The sequence below is a fragment of the Tripterygium wilfordii genome, chromosome 16 (genome assembly GCF_013401445.1).
Source record: "Tripterygium wilfordii isolate XIE 37 chromosome 16, ASM1340144v1, whole genome shotgun sequence".
NCBI lineage: Eukaryota > Viridiplantae > Streptophyta > Magnoliopsida > Celastrales > Celastraceae > Tripterygium > Tripterygium wilfordii.
In genome coordinates, this window is record NC_052247.1 from 4,120,501 (window position 1) to 4,143,494 (window position 22,994).

Here is a 22,994-nt window from a genome sequence, read left to right on the forward strand (position 1 = left end):
TAATAATAATAATCAAAATTATAATTACAGATATTGAAAAAATCTCTGGCTGGATTTTCTTGTCTTAAACAGTTACTCAGTTACTTTACCACATGTAATACTGTACCTATGTGCATGCATGTTTATATTGGGTAACATGTGTTCAACGTCAAAAGCCTAAAAACAATCTACCACTGCTATTGCTAGACACTTTTTTAGGTAACCGATAAGAACTCAGCCGACATGACTATTTTGGACGGTTCACTATGATCAAACTCGGGTTAGGTTAAGTATGCGCAAATCCATTATATAGGTTAGTTGAATCAAAATCTAATGCAAATCATTTGAAAATAACGACGTTTGTTGAAAATCTAATTCCCGATCTCGTACGAAATTATTTAGACCAAGTAACCACCTAGAATATCTATGAATGAACATGAAGTAAGCATTGAATCTGTCAAGATCAAATAAAAGGCGCATGCAAGTGAATAATCTCCAAAAGTTAATACAAACGTCACCTCAAAATTGAAATCAAATCATCATATCAGTAGTAGTGAACTGAATACACACAAAAAGAAGTAAATTCTGGGGGTTACCTGTCTATCACTACAATTAATATTTCTCCTCCTATATACATTATTGATTCACTCTTACTGCCATGGACCATGTACACACAAGACAAACTTCTTTTTTTCTTTCTTTTTCTTTTTCTTTTTTCAAAATTCTTTTCTAAAAGAAAAGTATATACAGAAAGCAAAGGACATTACTTAGCTTTCTGAGTGATACAGGCACCAGCAAATGCAAAATGGAAGACAGAACATGAGATACAGAAAGGTAACATCTTTTTTCTTCTTCTTTTCAATGACCAAATCCCTAATAATAAAAGCTAATTAAAGTTGTGAAAAAAGTTCAAAGGCAGGTGTTATATATAATTATATATCTCTATGATTGATGGTATTTGTGCAGACTGACTGACCAAATTCTGTCTTTGCATTTAAACTTTACAATTAATAACACAAGTGGTAGTACAAAGGAGGAAAGAAGTAAAAACATGGTTTGTTTTGTATACATGTCTTCTTCTTTTTGTTATAAGATTTGATTTTCTTTTGTCAACTTTTAATCCTTTTGACAGCTCTATTAGGCTAGCTAGCTGTCTTTTACTATTAATTCAAAGTCAGAGAATTAAATTGGTTATATATATATATATATATATAACCAATTTATATATCACCTCCTCTTCCTTCAAGAAGAACAAAAAAAATTCTCTCAACTCTGTTTTTTCATTCTGATTATATATATTAATGGATTCTTCCCAAATCTATGGAGGGTTAGACTCAGAGGAGTGTCAACAAAGGAGTGAATCTGGGTGGACAATGTATATTGCCTCCTCCATTCACAATGAAGAAGATGAGCAAGATAGTGATGATTCATTGGCTTCTGATGCTTCTTCTGGTCCTAGTTATCAAGGAATAAGCAGAGCAGTTGTGGAGGATGAGGAAGAGCAAAATAATAATGGGTTGAGCAAGAAGAAAGTTGGTATAAAGAAACCAATATTGGAGAAGAAGAAGAAGAAGAAGAAAGAAGTGGGATTTGTGAACTCAACAAGAACTGATGATACTACTACTACTACTTCTTCCAAAACTGGTTCCAAGGTAAGCAACAAGTTCTGGAAGGGCAGAACAAAATAGACTTCTGGTTCTTAGTTAGTGTTTGGTTTTGGATATGGTAGGCTTGAGCTCAACATGTAAATCTATGGTGAAATAGTCATTTTGTTAGCTATAATATTACTATTGTTCATGTATTTTGGATCCTCTATATGCTAAAGAGTACTTTTTAACATTATTTCTATTTGAGGTTACTACCCTTGTTATTCCTTTTGGTCCATTTGTTTAGGGTGATAGATTATATATTTAGTGTTTAGTTCTCTTTCTCACATAAGCACCAGCTAATAGTCAGTCAAGAAAAAGAAAAGATTATGAGTATGATTATGATTATACCAAGGGAAAAGTTATGATTATGATTATACTAAGAGAAAAATTTTGAAATGGCCTCTTTAACTTTCATGAATACTTGAATGGATCAATTTACCCCTGAATTTCATTATGATCAATTTAGTCCCTTAACTTCTAAGACGGTAGTCGGTTAGCCCTTTAGTCAAGTTTTCGTCTATTTTAACTGATATACGGAAATTTTGCAAAAATAGATGAAAATTTTACGCAAAAGCTAACGGACTACAATCTTGGAAGTTGAGAGGTTAAAATGATTCTAAATGAAGTTCATGGGCCATTCCTAAACTTGTTGCTTATACTAAGTAATGTGTGATTTGGATTATATTTTTCTCCCTCAAATAGCATATAGTGACATAAATATAGAGACAAGAATTTTGGTTGCAAAGTGTCTGGTTTGAGAGAGGAGGACACTATGAATACCTCAATTATTGTATGTGGACAGTGAGACACATAAGACATATAATGAAAGAAGATATGGACTCATTAGCATCAATGTTTTTGGTATGGGTGTTACTTCTTTGGTTTATAATATTATGGTCAAAAACAATTAATGTTGGTGGATATACTTTTAAGAATATCCTCTATTATTCAGTATAGTTAATTAGGGTTTGATTTTGTAGTAATCAATCAAAATTATGAAGAAAAAAAAATCTATAGTAAAAGGTTCAAACATATCATCTAAAAAAATTAAGTAGTCAAGTCAAATTAGTTAACAATTCAAGGTATAAATCTATATCTAAAGATGCTTTTAGTTTTTTTGTTAGCGAGCTAAAGATGCTTTTAATTTTATTTTTTTAACCAATAATGACACCATACAAGTATGCACTCATATATTTGATATGAGCTTAAAATTGAGCCATCAGACTTGCGAACAAATAAGTTTTTCACATAACGACATAATAAGTTGGGTCTAACACATAGCCATAAGGGTTTTGTCCTAGTGGTAAAGACGATTTTAAGGGTAGTGTCAACGAGTGCCCTAAGAGCATTTGTTAATGATTGACTACAACATATCACAATATGTTATGAGTGATGAACACTCACTCACATATTTTTTTAAACTTAAAATACATGTCTTTTTCAAATTCCAAAGTATTTTTTCATCCTTATCAAGTGCCCCAAGAACACTCGTTTACATTTTTCTGGTTTTAGTTAGTGGCTAATATATAAGGAAAATGATAATATGATTATATGTGCCCTTAGAGCACTAGATAAGGATGAAAAATGTGAGAGAGTATTTATCACACATGACATATCGTGGTTTGTTATAGTTGTGGATGAGAAAATTAAGTCATGCCTTGTTAGCATGTCAGGTGTCACAAGAACGTATTGCAACAGCTTCCAGAAAGGCAACGTCGTACTAAGAATAAAATCATGGAGAGTACAACTCTCAGGGAATAATATCTCAAGTTAAGATATCTTCCTCAAGCTAACAAATGTTCAAATGCAAAGGAGATCAAGAATCAGGAAAGATTTGATCCTACCTACCATCCATGATTATCTATATCAAACACTCCTATCAAGATCATCCCACCAACTCTAATATAAAGGAGACTAGGGATATGCCAAGGGACGCTAGACAATGCGCCAACTCACTTTCATTTTCACTTTGATTCTATGAAAAAGATTATTGACTTGGGTGTCGGAGTACCCTCGGAACACGAAGGGTTGTCCTCTCCCTTGTTCTTTTAGAATTCATGGAGGCTTGTCACTACGTCAACCCTCTTAATAGTGAATGCTTAATAAGTGTCCTTTAATTATCAATATCCAATAATTAATGACTTAGTAGGCTCCAACTAATCTCAATTTTGGTTCACGTGCAATCTGAAGATACAGGTCCATTACTCACGCTGACCAAATGCATGCAAGCTGTCCCAAATTAACATCATGTATTTAACACACAATAATGTCACAATTACACGACTTGCAGTTTTTTTTTTCCAGGCCCCCATATCGAGAAATATTCAATTAATTAACACACAGAGACAAACATACATATTACATACAGATGTAAAAATACATATATAGAGGAGAGGGTGACATGACCGCTACTGGAGGATCATCTGGATTCTGGAGCAACAGAAGTTTAATGATCAATTAATGGTGTATGATTCCATGGACTTGTCATATATATACATGCAGAAGAAGTAAATAAAACAGGTCATGTGTATATGTTTCACTTTCATGACCTAGACCCCACAATTCTCTTTTATAGGGTTCGAAAACGGGTTAATATAACTTGTGGTCACTGAAAGATGATCAGTATTTCAATTTGGTCATCGAGTTTTCAATTGCTCCAAATTGATCCCTGACAGTTTAATTTGTGTCAATTAAGCCATTCGGGCAGAATTGATGAATTTCGGTCAGTCAACCTGTTGAGGTGGCATGTTGACCGTTAAACCATTGTTGCCAAGTGGAAAATCATATCCAATGTGGATATTACTAAATTTTTGTTCAAAAAATTTTAAGGTGGTCAAATAATTGTAATACACATAATCTCAACCCTTTTCTAACAAAATCCAGTCTTCTTCAACCACCTCTACCTGAAAACCCTAATTCACCATAAGCATCATCCACCACAAGAGCCATCGACTCCCCCTATTCTTCAACCACTGAACTTGACCCACTCAGTCCCTTAGTCAATCAACACAGTCCGATCTCACCTGAGTTAGACCCCCCGAACTGGACTCACTCAATCCACTTAGAAAATGGGTCTATCGCAGATCCGGGAAGAAGGCTTGGAGAGCAGGGATAGGTCTGGACTGATATCATAATCAAGAAAGAAGGCTTGGAGAGCCAAGATGGGTTTGTCGTAGATCTAGGGGAGGTCTCTTCTTCCTTACTTTGTAGCAGATTTGGGTTTGTTTTGAAATGGGTTGCATGATTGCTTCAAACCGTTTGTCGCAGATCAAGAGCTTGATGCGATGTCGGTATAAGAAACGGCTCCTTCGAGCAAGCCAAGCCAAGTCCTTGGGTACGTCTGAAACTATGCCATTGGATTTGCATACGGACTAATGCGCGCTTGGCTAGGAGTTGAAGTGCTTGAAAGTATTTCATTATTTTAACTTTTAATTTTAAAATTTTAAGTGATGGGTTGTGACTTTGTCCCTTACAAGTGTATTATAATTATTGGACCACTTATAAAAATTTTCAAACAAAAATTTAGTATTGTCCACTTGGATATGATTTTCCACATGAAATAATTGTTTTAATGATCAACCTGTCACTTCAGCAGGTTGATTGATCGAAATTGATCAATTCTGCTCGGATGACTTAATTGGTACAAATTAAACTATCGATGATTAATTTGGAACAATTGAAAGCTCGGTGACCAAATTGGAACACTGATCATCTTTCAATGGCCACAAATTGTATTAACCCGTTCAAAAACCGAGCTCAAACACATCCGTTCTGAGTCAAGAGCTCATACGGATTTGTTCTTTCATGAAATAAGGCGTTGTTATTGGTTCTTAAATTTATAAAACACATATTTGTGTGAGACGCAACAACTTTACTTACGTATTAGTCTTGACATATAAGGGACATACTTCATCAACCATCTCTTCAAGAGTGACAATGTTGCTTTCATTCCAACATCGACCAACCCAAGTCATCCAAAACACCCCAACTGTCATCCACGTTTGAAATTATTATTATTATTATTAATCACCAACTCAAAAAAAGTGTAAGTAAATAAATAAATTAATAGATGGATTTGTGGACTATGGAGTGTATACTTTTTTGAAATTTAACGACTGATTAATAATTGAAATTATAGGGAGACAAAAAGAATTACAGGCGGTTTTGTTTTTTGTTTTTTTTTCCCTTCATAAAGTTGTTTCTATGATTTGTTCGGATATTAAGATTGCGGCTACACAGAGGCCACCAAAAGTGCTACATTCGGCCCACGTTATCCTAAACAAATGAACTAATTCGACTTTTACGAAGTAAAGAGGGCTTAAATCATCTAGGAGTGACCGAGTTTGCTGGCGATGAATTATTCCAATTGGATGACCTAAGTTTAACTCTTTATATAATACCCTACGACTTAATCAAGCACTCGAGGAGAATGAGACAATTAAAGTATCCTAGATTTATAAGAAAAAGAGAGTAAAGAAGGCCCAAGTGTTTCTAAATTGCGGTTAACAGCTCCATTTTGAAATTTACAAGGCCCATGAGGATAGTTAAATTCGGCCCAATTTAGGTAAAAGGAAAAGAAATGGACTAATTGGACCATGATCTAGTAAAGAAGGCCCAATTGTCTAATGGAGATCGCAATTTGATGTTTCACGGTGTCAATCTAAAAAGTCTCGGCGTGAACGAAGTACTGCCTGCCTCAGGAAAAAAACAACTAGAAAACTCTCGCACTCCAAGCAAGCAATGGCGACGCCGCAGTCTTCACCACCACCACAGCCGCCTCCCACCGCCTCCAATCTCGAGAACTCCGCCACTCAGCCCACCCTCCCGACTCCACCTCAGGTCCCCCCTCGCTTCCCTATCTCTCTCTTACATGTGTATATGCAAATACATTTATTTATGTCACTGTGGTGAAGTTTGGCAGTTTTGGGGAACGTGAAGGTTGATGTTGCCTCCGGGAATGGAGTGGCTAGAGCGGTTGACAAGAAGCCTGAAACAGCTCAGCATTTTGAGTGAGTTCTTATCGATTTATTTCAATACAGATGATTTGGTATTATCCTTTCCTCGCAACTCCTATGTTGAAACGAAATTTCTGCTCCAATAATAATCGAAATTTAATTTTTTTTCTTCTTCCTGTTATCTATGTTTTCGATCTTTTGCAATTAATAGGAGAACTTGAACTGGATTGACAGTATCAGTTAATGATTGCATCATGTAGAAGGAAATTGGAAATATTGCTGAGTAAATATGGTTTCTTTGATTCGATATGCTACTAATATGGGGATTTTCTAGACCAGATTTACTGGGATGTAGAAGCAAACCTTTTGAGATGATTTGCTTGTATTTTCAATCCTGCATGCTACTGCTACAAAATGATTTTTTTTTTAATTTTCCCGCAAATTATGTACAATTTTGGGAATCCATGTGTAGCTGACATTGCTTTGCAAAAGCAATTTGTTGGCATGGCTAGCTTGGTGCTAGCCATGGTGCACTTGGACCAAAGGGGTTCCTAACTGCCATGGCAGTTGGGACTTTGAACCAAAGGGGAGGGGGAGTTACAACCCCCAAGAGACAATTTGTGGTCTCACAAGTGCAAAGAACGAAAATTTTCAACAATAAATCTCTTTGAAAGGCTTTCTCTCTCTCAAGGACGATCAAACAACTAGTGGAAGTAAGGTATGCTTTAGACCATCAATAGATTCAATACTATGATCTTAGCCATGGAAATTTTTTTTTCATGAATATATGTATGTGATGACATCCTTCATTGATATCGGAGCCAGGTTGAACTCTGTATTGTAGTCTTATAATGTTTTCTAGGTGATTAGAAACGAGTTTGAGGGATTAGAAACCAAAAAATTTCAAGTTTAGTTGAAAATTTTTTCTTTGGCAAAAATTGTCGAACAGTGACTTTTGAGGTCTGATATTTCTCTAAAGAAAGAATTTTGTTGCAAACAGAGTGTATACTTAAAGTTCGTAGTTGAAGCTTTAAAACGGTACATAATACGTGGGGTCTCAAACATTACCCGAAAAACTGTTTTTTCTGTTTCATAAATTCTGCAAAACTAGGGTTTTCTAAGGTTGAAGATGAAGTTTAGGTAGAAGCCCACTCTCGGCCAGAGAGGTTGACTAACTTCCCGGCATTTTTTTTTTCATAAAAGGATACCACCATAGCGGCCGTTAAAATTTGGTGGACAATGGACCCTTGAAGTCCACGAGACCCCAAGCGAGCCAGCATGCCGTAGCGGCAAGTGCTACGGTTTCTCGTTATTATTATTGTTATTATTAATGTTACATTAATCCAGCTCCTGGCCATGTCAACATAGGTTTCTTGTTAGTGATGATTGAAGAAATCAAATTACTTATTTCCTCCAATTGTTTCTATAGCGTATTAAACTGTTGTCCAAATTATTAACAGAGGAGTTCAACCAAAAGGACCATTTTCCGACAGTCCTCTCCTTCGAAGAAATTTGTTTTGTTTTTTCACAACTCTCAGATATATGAATTTCTATCAAGTTTCAGTTCAAATTTAAAGAGTTTTTGCTCTTATGACCAAGTATGTAATCTCTCTAGCCGAAGTCATTGATGTTTAATCCAGGCCCAATCTCCTGACCAAGTTTTTGATCTGGTTTTTTTTATAAAGCTCAATGTGTAGTTATGTACAACCTTTTCATACATTTTCTTTTGTTTCTGCTCCCTTTGCTTTAGAAATATGGATTGACGTACCATATGATTCCCTTGTAACCGTAGAGTCTTGAATTCTTAAATCTGAACTGTTAATCTCATTCAAGATTCCATACAGCTTCTGCAAGATCAATCCGATGAGGGCACAACTCAAACAAACACAAACATTTCTTTTCCTTTTCTTCTTGCGCTCCATTGTTGGAGTCTTGTGCCACGTGTTTAGTCTTAACCTTTTTTTCTCGCAACTCCCTTCTTTTGCTGTAAGACACGCCTCCCTGTCAATCAAATTGTCCTCCGCTACGACATGAGCCTTCTCTTCCATCCCACCTCCTCCTTCTGTCCACTATTCCAATGGGAGACTCAAATGTCTGAATGCCCTACAAAAGGCTGTTGGTGTTGTTTGCAGCCTTGATATGATTAGGCAAGTTATTTTGAAAGTCCTCAATAAATTCCCAGCAGTTTTGAATGCAAAAAGATTTGGGCATCTGACCTTTAATTTTCTGCTTTTCCATTTTTGATGAAAACTTTGATTAGAGGATGCGAGTAAAGAGAATACTTCCTTTAAATATTGAGACTTGAAGAGGCAGATAAATTGAGTTGGCTGTGGAGGGTGCTGCTGCTTGTAGCCAGTAATTGCCCAACCTTAAAAGTATGTCCTTTGTTGGATGGCAGCGCTGGCTTGGATGATCTATCATAGAGAACTTTTGTTTGGACAACAGTTCTGGAGTTGTTGAATTATAACTTTTGTTGAGTTTTCTGTGAAGCAAATGTTTGATTTTCACTTTCAGAGTTCTCAAAATTTATTGCTGCTTGAAGGGCCATTAAGCTCTTATCACATGCTGATATTTTTAGCTGCTCCCTTGGCAGTTCCTTGATCAAATTGCTGTTTACACCTAGATATGACATTGAATTATATAGGGGTGTGTTCATGAAAATTACTAATAAGAATCAAAAGTTCAACACTTCCATGTTAGTGCCCTAACAGGGTGTAACTTTGTAATTAGATTCCTAGATGGTGAGAACTACATTGAGAAATATAGCAAATATGAATCAGACTACACTCGCCGGCTGATGGCAAAATACTTCTCTGAGAAGAATCTTTATGGAGGTAAAACATGACTGCTGTTATTGTTCGTTGCTCCGTCTAAAGCCTCCTGCTAATTTTTATACAGATGTTCATCAAACATCTACTAATGTGGTGCTTCTGCAATAATGTGTTGTTTTAGGAAACATATTTGAGGAAAAAATGACAATAGACGATGAGGCTATATCGTCAAGCAGGTAACATAATATTTTACAAGATTCATATGTTATGAGATATTAATTTTCTTGTGCTAACTGAGCACTAAAGGGGAAATTTCTTATGCTAATCTGCAAAAAGCTGGGTTTGTCATCTTTGACTAGGTGGTCAGGTACTCGATCGTTTGCAGACCCTGTGCAGAGTTTTGAGGAGCAGAGCAGCAGTGATTCAACTTCTCCTTCTAAAACCCTGGCAAGTCTTTCAAATGGAAAGCATATTCAGAAGCAGCTGATAAAATAAATAAATTAATTGTTGGTACTCTAGAAAATATACTGCTGTCCATAAATAAATAAATATATTACCGCAGGAATATCTAGCACGGATTCTTCTCACAAATTGGATTTGAACTATTCTTTCTGGACAAGAAAAAAAAATAAAAAAAATAAAGAACCGAAACTTTGCAGTTACTGTTGCATCTGTTTTGCAAGCTTTAGGGAGTATAGTGAATGTTTCATTATTTTTTTGAAAAAAATTCGTGGCTATCTAAACTATTGCTATTGATCCAAACTCTTATCAACTCCTTTTCCAAAAGGGGCGATGAATGGTGAAAAATGGCATCAAAAAAGAGAGAAGAAAACAATGAAAATCTTCCAATGTTTGCAACGGAGACCTATGCATTTCCGGTCGAAGATAGAGCAACTGCTGATCATCATTCCTTACCAGGTATGATACTGCTGCTGCACCCAAAATATTTGATGGATGGAGAGAGTGAGAAACAATTGCTAGCGTAGAAGTTTTCTTTTCTTACAAATATTTATCTGTCTTTGGATATGAACAACGTACTTCGGTTAGTGAATTAATGAAGTTTCATTATTTGTCTGTAATTGTTGTTATAGAGCTTCTCTGGTTAATTTCATGAAAATTTAAAGATCGGATGCAATGAAGACCATTTTAAGTTCTCCTACCTGCTTTTGGCCATATTGCCAGTTGAATTGTAGTAGTGAACATCACAATTGGTTGTGACTTATCGGAGGGAGAGAATCTGATACTGCAAAATTAGCTATGCGCTCCATATTTGAAGCTATTTGTGCGTTTTGTCTACTGTTACAAAATCAGAATATAAAATATATCTGATTATGATTTTGGCATCTTTTAGTCCATTTATGAGAGAGACTGACATTAGATTCGAGAAGCTTGAATAAAATATGAACCAGCAGTGAGCAGTTCCTATGTAAAGAAAATCTTTCTGTGGCAGGTTTTGTGCTATCGACTTTTTGCCTGTCAGGACCGGCCCGCGGACTTCTAAGCCTGGTTTTCTTTTTTTTACATCTTAGATTGAATTACAATCCATAGTTAAAGCTAGCTACAACCCAATATCTAGTAATGAAGCTAGTGAATTAGATCATCGAACTGGTCAGTGCAGACATTCAACATTTTTCATGAAAAATTTTACTGTTTTTCTTATTCAGGATAAGTTAAGAGTCCCACATGTTCTAAAGTAGTAAAGCAAGAGCAGGTGGCTGTAAGTATGATCAATGGTTCCTTATGATCTGTGATCACCTTACATAGTAGAGATATTTCAACTCCTCAATTAGTCATTTTTAGGGTTTAATTTATACCTCTTTCAACTTTGCTAGAAAATTGATTCTTCACTCGGCAAATCGCTTGAGCTAAGTGGAGGAATGTCTTTTAAAGCTTCAGCTCTACTGTTTGATTGTATTACTAGTACCGATCCTTTCCGCACCACTTAGTGCTAGCAGGTCAGAGAGAATGACTTGTAGGGAAGGTAAATTTTCTTTGAGTTAAGCATTCTCTTGGAGGATCTCCTCAATCTGTTTCGTCTTCCGCATTTGTGATCTTCAAGCAGATTCTTTGTTTGGTATTCATTCTCTTCAGCTTCCTGTCGTCAACATTGCTGCTATGTTGGTGTTCTCTTGCTTCATCTGAAGTTGCGGGATCAGGGCCGAGTGATCCAGTTGATCGGAGAGAAAACAAGGAACGGGACATGGATTTGAGAGGTGGGTAAGAATCTGGTGAAGGAACTTATGTGGAGTGGAAATATGGATTTTCAGGTATGTTTGCATGGTTTGAAAAACTATTTATTACATCAATAGCATTCAGGCATCAGTGACAGATTCCAACAAATGGTTCCGAATTCATGGCGTCTTATACAAGTAGAAGAAAATTATTCTCTGATCGCTAAAGACATGAAAAGGCCAAAAGAATGTGAGAGGACACTAAAAACAAACAAATAAATAAAACCAATGAATCTTCATTTGAGCTTATATAACTGTAAGCCCCAAAAGCCAAAAGACAGATGTTTCCACTGTTACCAGAGATTCCATTACCAGCTAGCCATTTACATAGGAAAATGAAAGCCGCTAGAAATTCCTCCACGCTAAACAATCAAATCACATTCTCAAAGGATTCTGGATTTTACTGACACAATTAAAGATGCAATATTCATGCAAGAGGGTCCACTGGGAGATGGAAGCCTAGGTTGCAGGAACCTCAGAAAATAGAGATGTGTCCCAATGAAGAAAACAAGTTAGGAATCTTTAAGTTAGCCTGATGACAATTTGCCAAACACAAGCATATAAATATATTTGTTTGTGAATTCAAGCAATGATAAGCAGGGAGTTTATTATAGATCATCCACATTGGTTGAAAAGGGCAAACATTTCTCATAATCTATCATTCTACCTGACCAATCAACAGGGACTTGCCTAATAGCTTGATCTGATTCATTCAACATATCCAGTCATCCTTACAGGGCAATTAACTTGAGCTATATTCCACCATGTCATCAGAGGAATCATCAGGCAACATTGCCCAGAAATAAAGCTTTCAGAGAGACTAATTATACTTATACCAAAGCATTCATTTCAGCATCACATAAAATATTCATTTCGCTAGCCCAAGCATATCAGTATAACTAAGTAAAATATAAAATGAAGGTCAACATGTAAGAAGAATCCTGATAAAAAAACATTGACATGTAGTGCTGAGAGTACAACATACAAAGAAGTAATTGATATGGGAATTTTATATGACCATTCCCTCCAAAAACCAAAAAGCCCAAAGATAAAGGTAATCAAAGTTCCTGTAACAAAAAACCATGAAGCCCAACTCTAATATCTTCAAAACTTTCCCTCAAACATCCATGTGTTGATTGGAGATTCAAAAAAATTCTACTGACAGCTTGGCAATGCCTTCCCCAGAGAAACAACTATTCACATTTAGACATCACCATCAAATCATTTCGATGACGATGACAGGGAACCTCTCTAAGGCAGGGCCACAGAGAATTCTCCCTTGCATTACCAGTAATCACGCACAATCCAGTAATTATCAATTAAATCCAAAGTTGCCAAGTTGGATTGGAACTCAAGACTCAAGAGTATATTGCTGGTCCAAAGTTTTTCCTTTTTTTCTCTACTGCGCTGAGCAGTGCAGGTTTCCAACTAAGTCTAGTAATTGGAAACTTCTAGAATTACCATGCACACAAAACTCATCAACTAAGCACTCATAAGAAAATAAATCAGGGATAAACTGTTCTCCAATGATAATTTTCTGGTATTTAATCTCTAAACTCCTAGGATTCACAGAGAACATATGCAATGTTTTCCAAACATCTCCTGCCAACTTAAGCCAAAATTACCCAATTGAACCCCTTCAAAAGGTTTTCAGACTGCAAGTAAATTGTGAAAGTCTTACATTCAAACCAATAAACAAAAGTGATCAAATCACCAATGCAAAACTCATGGAAAATACTATAGCAAAAAGCTCAATACAGAGAAGTTCCAATACTCACATTCTTCACATAAAGCATGATAACCAACAAAGGATCTCGTTATTCTCACAAGAACAGGAAAAATTAAATGTCTACATTGTTAATAACCTGAGGTTCAAACAAACAAAACTCCAAAATAATCCATGAACAATATATTACCATGAACTTCATAGACCATGGCCAGCACTCTGTGCCTTCCTTCTTTCGTATTCTACATCATCTGTGGGCAATTCATGCCGACACACAGGACAAGTATTCCTAATCCCCAGCCATGGCAGAATGCAGTCCCCATGGTACTTGTGCTCACATGGAAGCTGCTTGGCTTTCTTACCAACATTAATTTCGTCTTTGCAAACAGCACAAAGTGCATTGTTGTTCTCCACATCCTCTGCATTTACGACAACTTCAGGCAGATTCTCCACAACATATTTTGAAGCAGGGGGCCGACCCAATGGGGCACTCTCATTCTCCGCAAATTGCCCAAACAGCATGTCATACTCAACAGTATCGCCAAAAAAAGGCTCAACGTTATGCATATGTTCTTCAGGATTTACCTCGAAATTATGGGCGTTCAATAAGACCTGCCATTCCAGATTACCCACGACTCCTGTCCTCTCCACGCTCACCAAATCCTCGGGCTGTTCTGGGTCTGAAATCGAGACGGATACATCATCCTCATCGTCAGCCGGGTCTAACACCATGCCCAGAAACTCCCTCTCATCGACACCGCCATCAACTTCCTCCCAACCAAAATCAACCTCCTCTTCAGGCTCTCCGCGATCATCCAGCATGAGAGGTCCCAAACAGAGAGGAACGCTTGCAATATCATCATCGTGATCAAAACCGTAGTCGTCCGCTTCGACCGAATGCAGATCGATACCAAGTGCTAAATCGTTAAGGTCTGAGTCTGAATCTGAAAAGAACCTGGCGACTCCAACGTTATCACCCCCAAAGTTTTCAATTTCCACGCTCACAGTCGACACAGCATCACCGAATTCCAACTCAGAGATTCCCCTATCCCCAAAGTAACCATCATCAAGTGTATTACTCTCAGGCTCATATTGATCATACCCGATGATATCTTCAAAACCCACACAATCATCGTGAATCTCCAGATCGATTCCTAACCCTAACCCGAAATCGAGCACCAAATTATCAATAACAACCTCACAGTTCCCTCCAACAACGCCGAAATCAGAATCTGTAAAAGAATCGTGATGAAAATCAGGATAACCCATGACCTGAGACTGCTCTACGCGCTGGTGGAAGAGATCCATTAGAAACGAAACCTGATTCTCACGGCCCAATAAATCTAAGTCAGAGACGACGTCGTCTTCGTCGATATTAAGGGTGGTGGATTGGGAGATAAGGTCGTCGGATACCGGAGGGCACTAGAAGTTTTGGTGGAGATCGTCGTCGGTGTCCCAAAGTGTATGGTGGTGACGGTGAGGAGACATTTGCCAAATCTCCCTTCGCGAGGAACTTGAAAGCGTAAAACAATTTTTTTTCTTTTTATTTTTTTTCTTGGATTTTCGGGTCGGCGTGGCGGCGTGAGCTCAACTTCAGCGGATCGAGCCGATCCTTCCATACAAAACTGAGTCGAACGGCTCGCTTAGTCCAATTTGTGGCTACCCCGATTTTAAGGGTTTTGTTGGTAAAATAGTAGGTCCCAGGTTATCTTCAAAAGTAGTTTTTTCGCTACTTCTACACTACTCATGCGGTCATGCCTACGGGTCACAAAACCCTCTCTTGTCCGAATGATGGAATTTGTTCCATTCATATTAATCAAATTCGGACAAAAGTTATATGTCTGAAATATGGATCGAAATATAAAATTTTTATTTGATTTAAAATCAGTCCGAGTCCAAACACATAAATCTTGTCCAGTTTAGTGGTACGGACCCTAACCCAGATTAAGTTATTGTCCGATTTATTTGTATGGATTTAGACCAATCCGAGTGTTGTCAATTAAGTACCTCCGAAATCCAATCGAAGTTAGTGTCCGGACATTTAAATATTTCGTAAATACGTGATGTTGTTGATAAATCCAATAATATATAGATATAATTGTGTTTTCATATGGATTTTTATATGATTATTTGGAATCTCTCTCTATGATTTTGGGCTATTTGTGTTTTTTCAGGTTCGAGAGCAATTATTTTCAATATGGGCTCAAAAGATGACAATTGACAGCTTGATGTTCGGATGCCCAGAATTTCCTCTACGGAGCTCTGAATCCAGAATTTTCAGTGTCATTTGAAGAATAAATTTTTTAAGCTTCACTTTGATATCAAGTTTGTCGAATTCGGATTACAATTGACGAAGTTATGGAGTTACAAAGTTGGTACAGCTGGCTGGAATTGTGTAGATTATTTGGGCCCAAATCCTTGTTTTATTCTTTTAGAGCTCCATTTAGGCCAATCAGCCCAGCCCATTACAAGGGCAGCACTGTCATTTCCTCAGCAATTTCTATTGACCTAAAAGAGGCCGGAGAAGAGGTGAGGGGGACGGGAAAATGGGGAGGAGAGTTTTTGGGCCAAGGAAGAAAATAGTGCAAAGAGGAGAGGGAAAGAAAGAGAATTGGGATCAAATTTTTTTGCAATTGTATTGGCTCTTCTTAACCCTTATGGAACTTTTATTTGTTTGTTTGAATCTAGCGTGAAGAACTAATCCTCTTTCTAGGAGAATGTAATCCTCTTGTCAGGGGAATGATGTAGCCACTCTTTTATGCTCAATGAGTTTTGGTTGGATTGTCAATTTATTCATTCTTCGTTGAGTGTTGGTTGCTATACTTGAATGATATTTGAATCTCGATGACTGATCATCATTAGGATTTGATTATTTTGATGCAAATTGTAGTAGATCTCATGCTCAATTTAAGATTAGCTTCTTGCAATTCAACATCATAACTATTTAGACATAAACGTTATTTTCTAGGATTTATGTGATCGTGATAAAGGTTATCTTTGATTTGAATGCATCATGTTTGTTAAACTAATCTAGACACCATAGATAGTTGCATATAAAAGTAGTAAGTTAGACGTCATGATTACTACATGAATTAGGGGACTTGATCTTCAAAAAGTATGAGTGAATTGAAAGTTAACAACCAACTGAATTTAGTATAACGGAGATGGTGAGATGGTCAGATATTTGAATTATTGTGTTCGTACCCTTGACCTAGCTGGTGTAGTAGTAGTGGTTCTCCCCACACCAACTAGGTCAAAGGTATGAACCACGGAGGCGTTCTTGGAGCGAACAAAAACCTCAACAACACTTAGCCCGTTGAAATAACAGAGCTTCCTCCTCCTCCCGAATTTTATCAATGGATGTTCTAACCTCTGCTATCTCTTCTTGATTATGGGCACCTTCCACTCGATTCAACTCTGATAGTTTTTGACATAATCGCTGGGACTTATGATTTTGCTCCTGTTTATGCTTGACTACCCACTTCTGAATCACCTCACATAAATCAGCTGGAACAGTCAAAGGGGTAATCCGAGAAATGAGAAGACCAACTATGATCAGAAAATGTGGTGGCCTATGTGTTGTACATGGTGAACCTTAGCCCATTCAATCCAAGATACAGAACCAAGCGCAAGATCAAGCCCATTAAAATGTTTGATTGTATTCAGTTTTCTGCCAGCACCATCCTTTTTATTCAATATTGAAAGTTATCATGCAGATTCCAAATGCTAATCCCTCTTATTGGAGGTACTTGCATGTGTTTTGGAGTAGATTTCTTCCTTTGCAGCATTCAGTTCCAAACCATTCCTGGAAGTGCACACAAGAAAGTGGATTCTGACTTGAGCTATGCTACAGCAACGAAAGGCAATAGATCACCATTCCATAGCAGCAGATAAGGCTATACCATTTCCTATGTTCACGCAGCCACACACTTTTCGACTCCTGTAGGGAATGATACCGCAGCTTCTCAACTTCCATCTAGAATGGCATCTGATGCAGAGAACATGGCAACACAGCCTGCCCAATCCTTCCATACTAGATCAAGCACCCGCGGGCACTGGAATTAGTGATGAGCTGAAAGAAGAGGAACTGGCCATTGAAGGGGGGTACAAGTAGCATCTCTACTGTGTACTCACAAGGGTGAGTTCTTAGATTCACTTGATTTTAGGATATTATCTTTGTGTGAGCAGCATTTGGACATACAGAATTTGCTTGTGGGTGTTGATTATATGTACTCCTGCTTAAGAAAACCGGGAGACGCTTGGGAAAGAGCCATTATAACATTAGTACACAAACAACCTCTCATTAACATTTCTCCTACAAATCTAATCATCCAGACGGGATTCCTGCAGAGAATATGCAGTCTAGACTTGGTATCATTTCCAGTAATAGTTGAGTACACTGGGAAGAGGGGGAAATAAGGAAGAACAATGATTTCTACCTCAATTTTCTGAATGCCTAAACTTTTACGAAGGTAATATATGCAAAAAAAAAAATAAAATCACAAGCTGGAGTCAATCCAATCAACAACAAAATACATGTAGGTCGAGGGATTAACCTTTTACGGGTCCAGTCCGCTAAACCAAGCTTGTACTTCAATGTTCCAACTTCCAAGTCTTTAATCTTCATAACCCCAATAATGGCAGGGTACCTTCAATACATGCATTGCACAATTGTCTTTATCAAAGTTGACAACACCCTTCCAGTAGCTTCCTTGTGTGGCCCATCAGTCATCAGGCACAATATACCATCCCTATTTATCCTCTCCATCTGCTTTCAAGTTTCAAGGACAAAACCTTCAGAATTACTATACCTCTTTGTAGAGAACTGTCCTCGGATCTGTTTTGAAATAGGTACTCCAATTCAAATGACACAGATAAATATAATTATCTTCTCATGTAAAAATCACGTACTACTCAACAGATCATGTGATGGTTCTAAACACTCTTCTGGGTTGGAATAGAAGTAGTCCTCTTCTTTAGGTCGGTCAGGAATAACCAGCCGTTTCCTTGGAGTCCCCATGTGATCTGCATGAGCTTCTTTTACAGCTGATGAGAACTCATCCCAACTCAGTGATCCCATATTGTAACAATCTATCAGATCAACCAAAAACCGTCTCTCTAACAAAATCGTTTTTTTGAAACCCAGGAACCTGGAATCAGAAAATGGGCATAATAGACAATTAGATATCACATTCAAGATGGAAACTCTATCAAAAACATGGATAACCAGGTTAAATAAGATGAAATTAACTAACAGGAACGCAGTTCAAAAACAAATCAAGAACCCATTTTCATTTACTATAGATAGCATATTAGTATATTACTAATTAAAAACATATGCATTTAAGCTGAATAAAGACAAAGTTTGGCAATCACTCCATAGCCAGAAAAAATAACACCATCTAGTTTTATTTTTTTTATTTTATTTTTTATTTTTATAAATCATGGGGATTTATTCTTTATTTTTTGGAGGAGGGGGGAAATGAGCCTTACACTTTGTGCAACTGTATAGAACTAGTAGCCACCATTAGGCCACAAGAGCTCTTTAAAAAACTGTCTAGTTGTATGGCACACGCAAAATTAGTCTTCTGATGACAAAATTGAAATGTAAAAACTGGTGGGGTTTCCAAAATGATTCAACTAAAGTCAGCCAAAACCACTAAATTACTACCCAATTACAAAATAACTTACAATCTAATCAAAATGGAACTGCTCTAAAATAAAATATGTACCTCCGATGTCCTTCGACAACTTTAGCCATGTTTCCATCATATGTAGGAACAAAAATGTCACTTTCTAAAGAAACAATATAATCCAGAGCAGCCATCTGAGATGAGTGATTCTCGAAAAACCTAAGATCTGATGGTTCCAACAGTACTTCCTTTCTGACCTGTTTGACAAGCCAGAGAACAAAATAATAAAGGTTATACCAAGCGACCAAAAGTTGAGAGAGAGAGCAAGAAGCATTCAGCTTTGACATACAAACCAATTTAGGATATGCCGAGGCAAGAGTAGCCATTCTCCTTTCTCCACCATAAATTTCACCAGCTGCAATATAGATCTGGATATCCGGATCGATGTCCAATGCCCTCAACGTTAGAGTAGTTTCTTCAGGCGTCAAGGGGCACAAACCATCTTTCCTTTTCAAGTCAGAATTTATAATTTTCTCTTTCCACCATGGATAAGCATATCTACCAGCAATCCGAAAAAAAAAAATTATGTTACGATACTAATGATAATTGATAACTATATCCTTTCCTGTTGATACCGCACATAAAAATGAAAGTAACATAATTACAAGGTAGAAAAATTATGTTATGTACTAATGATAATGTTCTATTTTTGATGAAACCAACTTGCACTAATTGGTGAAATGAAAGGAAAAAGGTGACGCTCACCTCATTCTTGTCAACTCTTCTACCTCCTCATGGTTGCAACCTTGTGTGCAGCCCGAAAATGCCAACATGTCCATTTCATATCTAAGATGGAGTACCAGGAAAGGGCCATTCTGCCTCAAAAGCTTGACAACCCTTTTGCCTAATTCCTCTATCTGCAAAGTGAATCTCAGAGCACTAAAATTTACACGGCAGCGCAACTTCTGAAGCTCCAAAGGTTGACCATTATTGGCAAGTCGAGTATCAGTTCTATTAAGATGCACAACTTTGTACTTTTGTATAAGAGGAAGGACCTGTGTGCAACAAAAAGGAACAGTACCAACTGATTTCAGAGGAATCTTACAGAGAGGAAATGAGTAGCACAAGCACCATAAAAAAAATGATTGGAACTTGTGGAGTCTATGATCTTCAACAGAGTCATCAATATCATTAAGGCATGTAAATGGAAAAATGAGTTGGCTATGATAAATTAATACTGCAAATGTTTCAAGTACGTGACAGCCATTACCCATACAAAATTGAATAAATAAACAAACAGTAAATAGACAAACCTGGTTACGATAGTAAGATATATCAGACCAACTAACTGGTGGCATTGTACGAATCACTCCTAGTTCCATTCTCCTCTTAAGCCTGGGAGGCAATTCTTTCAATATTCGAACTTCATCTCTCAACGATGTAATGAAATGATCCACATCAAATATGTCTTGGAACTCACTGCCAGGTCATACATCACACATTCAAAGCGAAGATGTATAATCCAATTACGGACAAGGAAGAGTAAAATATTAGTATTGCTCCATAAATACAACTCCTGTGCACAAGACTACTGCAATGGAGGCTAGGTCGCCGACGGGCAAGATGTACCCAGCATTACTCCGCATAAAGGACAGGCTGCTTACAGGAGTTGAACCCATGAACTCTAGATTGCAGTAAAACAAGTTTATCACTAGGCCAATGGTTCACCCATATTAGGATAGGCCAATGGTTCACCCATATTAGGATTGCTCTATAATAATGAAAAACAATCATGAACAAGCCAAAAAAAATAAATATTGACATACCTGGGATCAGCCCAAAAGGATGTCTTATCCAGCTCAGGAACAATAAGTGTGACATTTAAATACCTTGCAATAGCAACCATGTCGCATATCTGAAAAGCATGCCAAACCAACAACGATAAATAACTAAGAGAGGCCCATGCTAGCAGAACATGTGGAACTCAAGACAGCAAGGCTACATTACAGCCCAGAATTGCTAGGTAAGCACTCACCGCTGCTCTCATCTGATTGAGACCTCCATTGCATGAAACCATAAGATATCCATTGTTCTTATAAACCCCTATACACCAACACAACAAATATCAGATTTAGATTCAAAATAACTCATCAAGGGCACAAAAGACAAAATGTACACCAGCTCAAAATGTTCCAATTCAGGAATAACTTTAAAAAAGTAATGAGCCTTGCCATTAGTTGCAACAAGACATTCTGTATGCCTACAGTCGGCACTATGAATCTCTAACTTCAGATGCAATGCAATGTTATCCAAGTCAAGAAAGCACCATTGATTAGCAAAGGACCAGAAGCAAGGCCACACACAAAAAATGAAAAATAAACAAAACATGGAAAACATTAAAACAATGCGAAAGCCTAGGAGTTCTGAATATCTATCATTTTGTTTGCTCTCTCCTCCTCCAATCATCAATGGTAAGTGTTAATTTCAAAATGATTTGATCATAAATCAACTTCTCACAAACAATATAATCAACCACGCAAAGACCTCACATCAAAAGAAAGTAGTTGCGTGCATCAGAGAGAAGGAATAAGCAGGTAAAATTTAAACTCCTAAGTCATCCAAGCGCTAAAATTCTTCAAAATCACTCTACCAACTAAATTACAGCACATGATGAGATTATTAAAGCATTTAGGGTTTTGCATCAAAGATCCAAAGAACAATAGAGAGAGGGAAGTGACTAACGCTTGGGTGGCAGAACCGGGGCGGCCAAGATAGGAACCTTATCCTCTAACACGGCGGCAGAATCCTGCAAGAAGCAAGATGGCCATCCCTTCAAAACCCTAGGCCCCCACATCTCCCCCAACGTCGTCAACTGTACCACGCAAGTCCACAGCACCACCGACGTGGTGGCACGTATCATCCAAAGCTTCATTTTTGACCTCGAACCGCTCTTCACCTTCTCCGCCACCACTCTTCTGCTCTCTCCTTTCATTTTTTTTTTTTGAGAATAACCTCACAATTCCTTTCACCACCCCTCTCTACCCCGCACATCCCTCCTCATCACACCAACCAAAACAAACAAACACCACAATTTGTTTCCCAATTCAATTTCGCCAATGCAGGCGAAAAAAGTATCTCGGACGCAAACAACGAAACTCTAGATTTGATAATTAAAGGAAAGAAAACACCAGGAATATTAGCACAAAAGCTACTTTCCTTGTTAAGCTCAAGACTGATAGAGATCCGAAATTGCCACAAATAGAAACCTATAATCGAAACAGAAATATCCCAAACATTTGCCAAATCCCATCGAAAACACCTCAACAACTGGAACTTTCAACCAGAACAACCCCTTCTCCAATTCGCTAATTGTCACCAACCCAGTTGGTTGATAGGCAGGTTTGACTCGGGTCTCACCTGATAGGTTTGGGCCTAGTGTAGTGAGATGGATTGGTTTTTAGGGTTGTCTAATTGGCCCATGAAGAAGATGTACAAAAACAGTATAGAGAAACTACCCAGCAATTATCGAAGAACAAGAAGAAATCGGTTTTTTTTGGAGACAGCCGATCTCAAATCCGGCAAAAGGAGACCGCCGATCTCGAATCCAGCAACTATACAACTTAGTTGAATAACACCAATTCAAATCAAATGAGATGCAATTTCGAATATGATCTCATCGATTAGTACCGGAGGAACACGCCGGCCATGATGGTAATGCGATTGCAAGAAAAAAATATAGAGCGACAAAGAGAACGAGCGGCTGCTACGACGACGACGAAGGCCAGGGATGTGGTTGTGCCGTGCCGTGCCGTGCCGTGCAGTGCAGTGCGCACCGTTTGATCACGCGTAGTTTCTTCTTATTGTGGAGACCCATTAACGATGAAAATTCAGCCAATAAATGCTCGCCAGCTAAACGGCGCTACGGGTTGGTCCCACTGAATTTAAGGACTACCACGTGGCAGAGATCAGGCGGTTTAGGCGTCAACACGCGGCTGTTCTAGACGGGCCTAAACGGATCCCACTGCCCTTGTTGTTTAACTGGCCGCTAGA

At 37.7% G+C, this 22,994-nt stretch overlaps 3 protein-coding genes across 3 annotated transcripts; 1 reads left to right on the top strand and 2 right to left on the bottom strand.

Moving 5' to 3' along the window:
• The first annotated feature begins 6,285 nt into the window (after nucleotides 1–6,285).
• LOC119981027 lies at nucleotides 6,286–10,433 on the top strand. The gene is made up of 6 exons (XM_038823978.1): nucleotides 6,286–6,467; nucleotides 6,567–6,637; nucleotides 9,314–9,417; nucleotides 9,536–9,590; nucleotides 9,714–9,801; nucleotides 10,142–10,433. Exons 1-6 carry the CDS (start codon nucleotides 6,369–6,371, stop codon nucleotides 10,148–10,150), a joined length of 426 nt encoding a protein of 141 aa, XP_038679906.1. The 5' UTR covers nucleotides 6,286–6,368; the 3' UTR covers nucleotides 10,151–10,433.
• A 2,859-nt stretch (nucleotides 10,434–13,292) lies between these two features.
• Nucleotides 13,293–14,827, bottom strand: LOC119981026 (E3 ubiquitin ligase BIG BROTHER-related-like). Its single transcript, XM_038823977.1, has one exon. The coding sequence runs from the start codon at nucleotides 14,617–14,619 to the stop codon at nucleotides 13,510–13,512; it is 1,110 nt and encodes a 369-aa protein (XP_038679905.1). The 5' UTR covers nucleotides 14,620–14,827; the 3' UTR covers nucleotides 13,293–13,509.
• A 2,765-nt stretch (nucleotides 14,828–17,592) lies between these two features.
• Nucleotides 17,593–22,785, bottom strand: LOC119981016 (rhamnogalacturonan I rhamnosyltransferase 1-like). Its single transcript, XM_038823952.1, has 8 exons — nucleotides 21,687–22,785; nucleotides 20,980–21,047; nucleotides 20,771–20,859; nucleotides 20,258–20,423; nucleotides 19,710–19,999; nucleotides 19,298–19,502; nucleotides 19,044–19,201; nucleotides 17,593–18,461 (listed from the first exon to the last, which is right to left on the bottom strand). The coding sequence occupies exons 1-8, from the start codon at nucleotides 21,934–21,936 to the stop codon at nucleotides 18,215–18,217; spliced, it is 1,473 nt and encodes a 490-aa protein (XP_038679880.1). The 5' UTR covers nucleotides 21,937–22,785; the 3' UTR covers nucleotides 17,593–18,214.
• Between the last annotated feature and the right edge of the window lie 209 nt (nucleotides 22,786–22,994).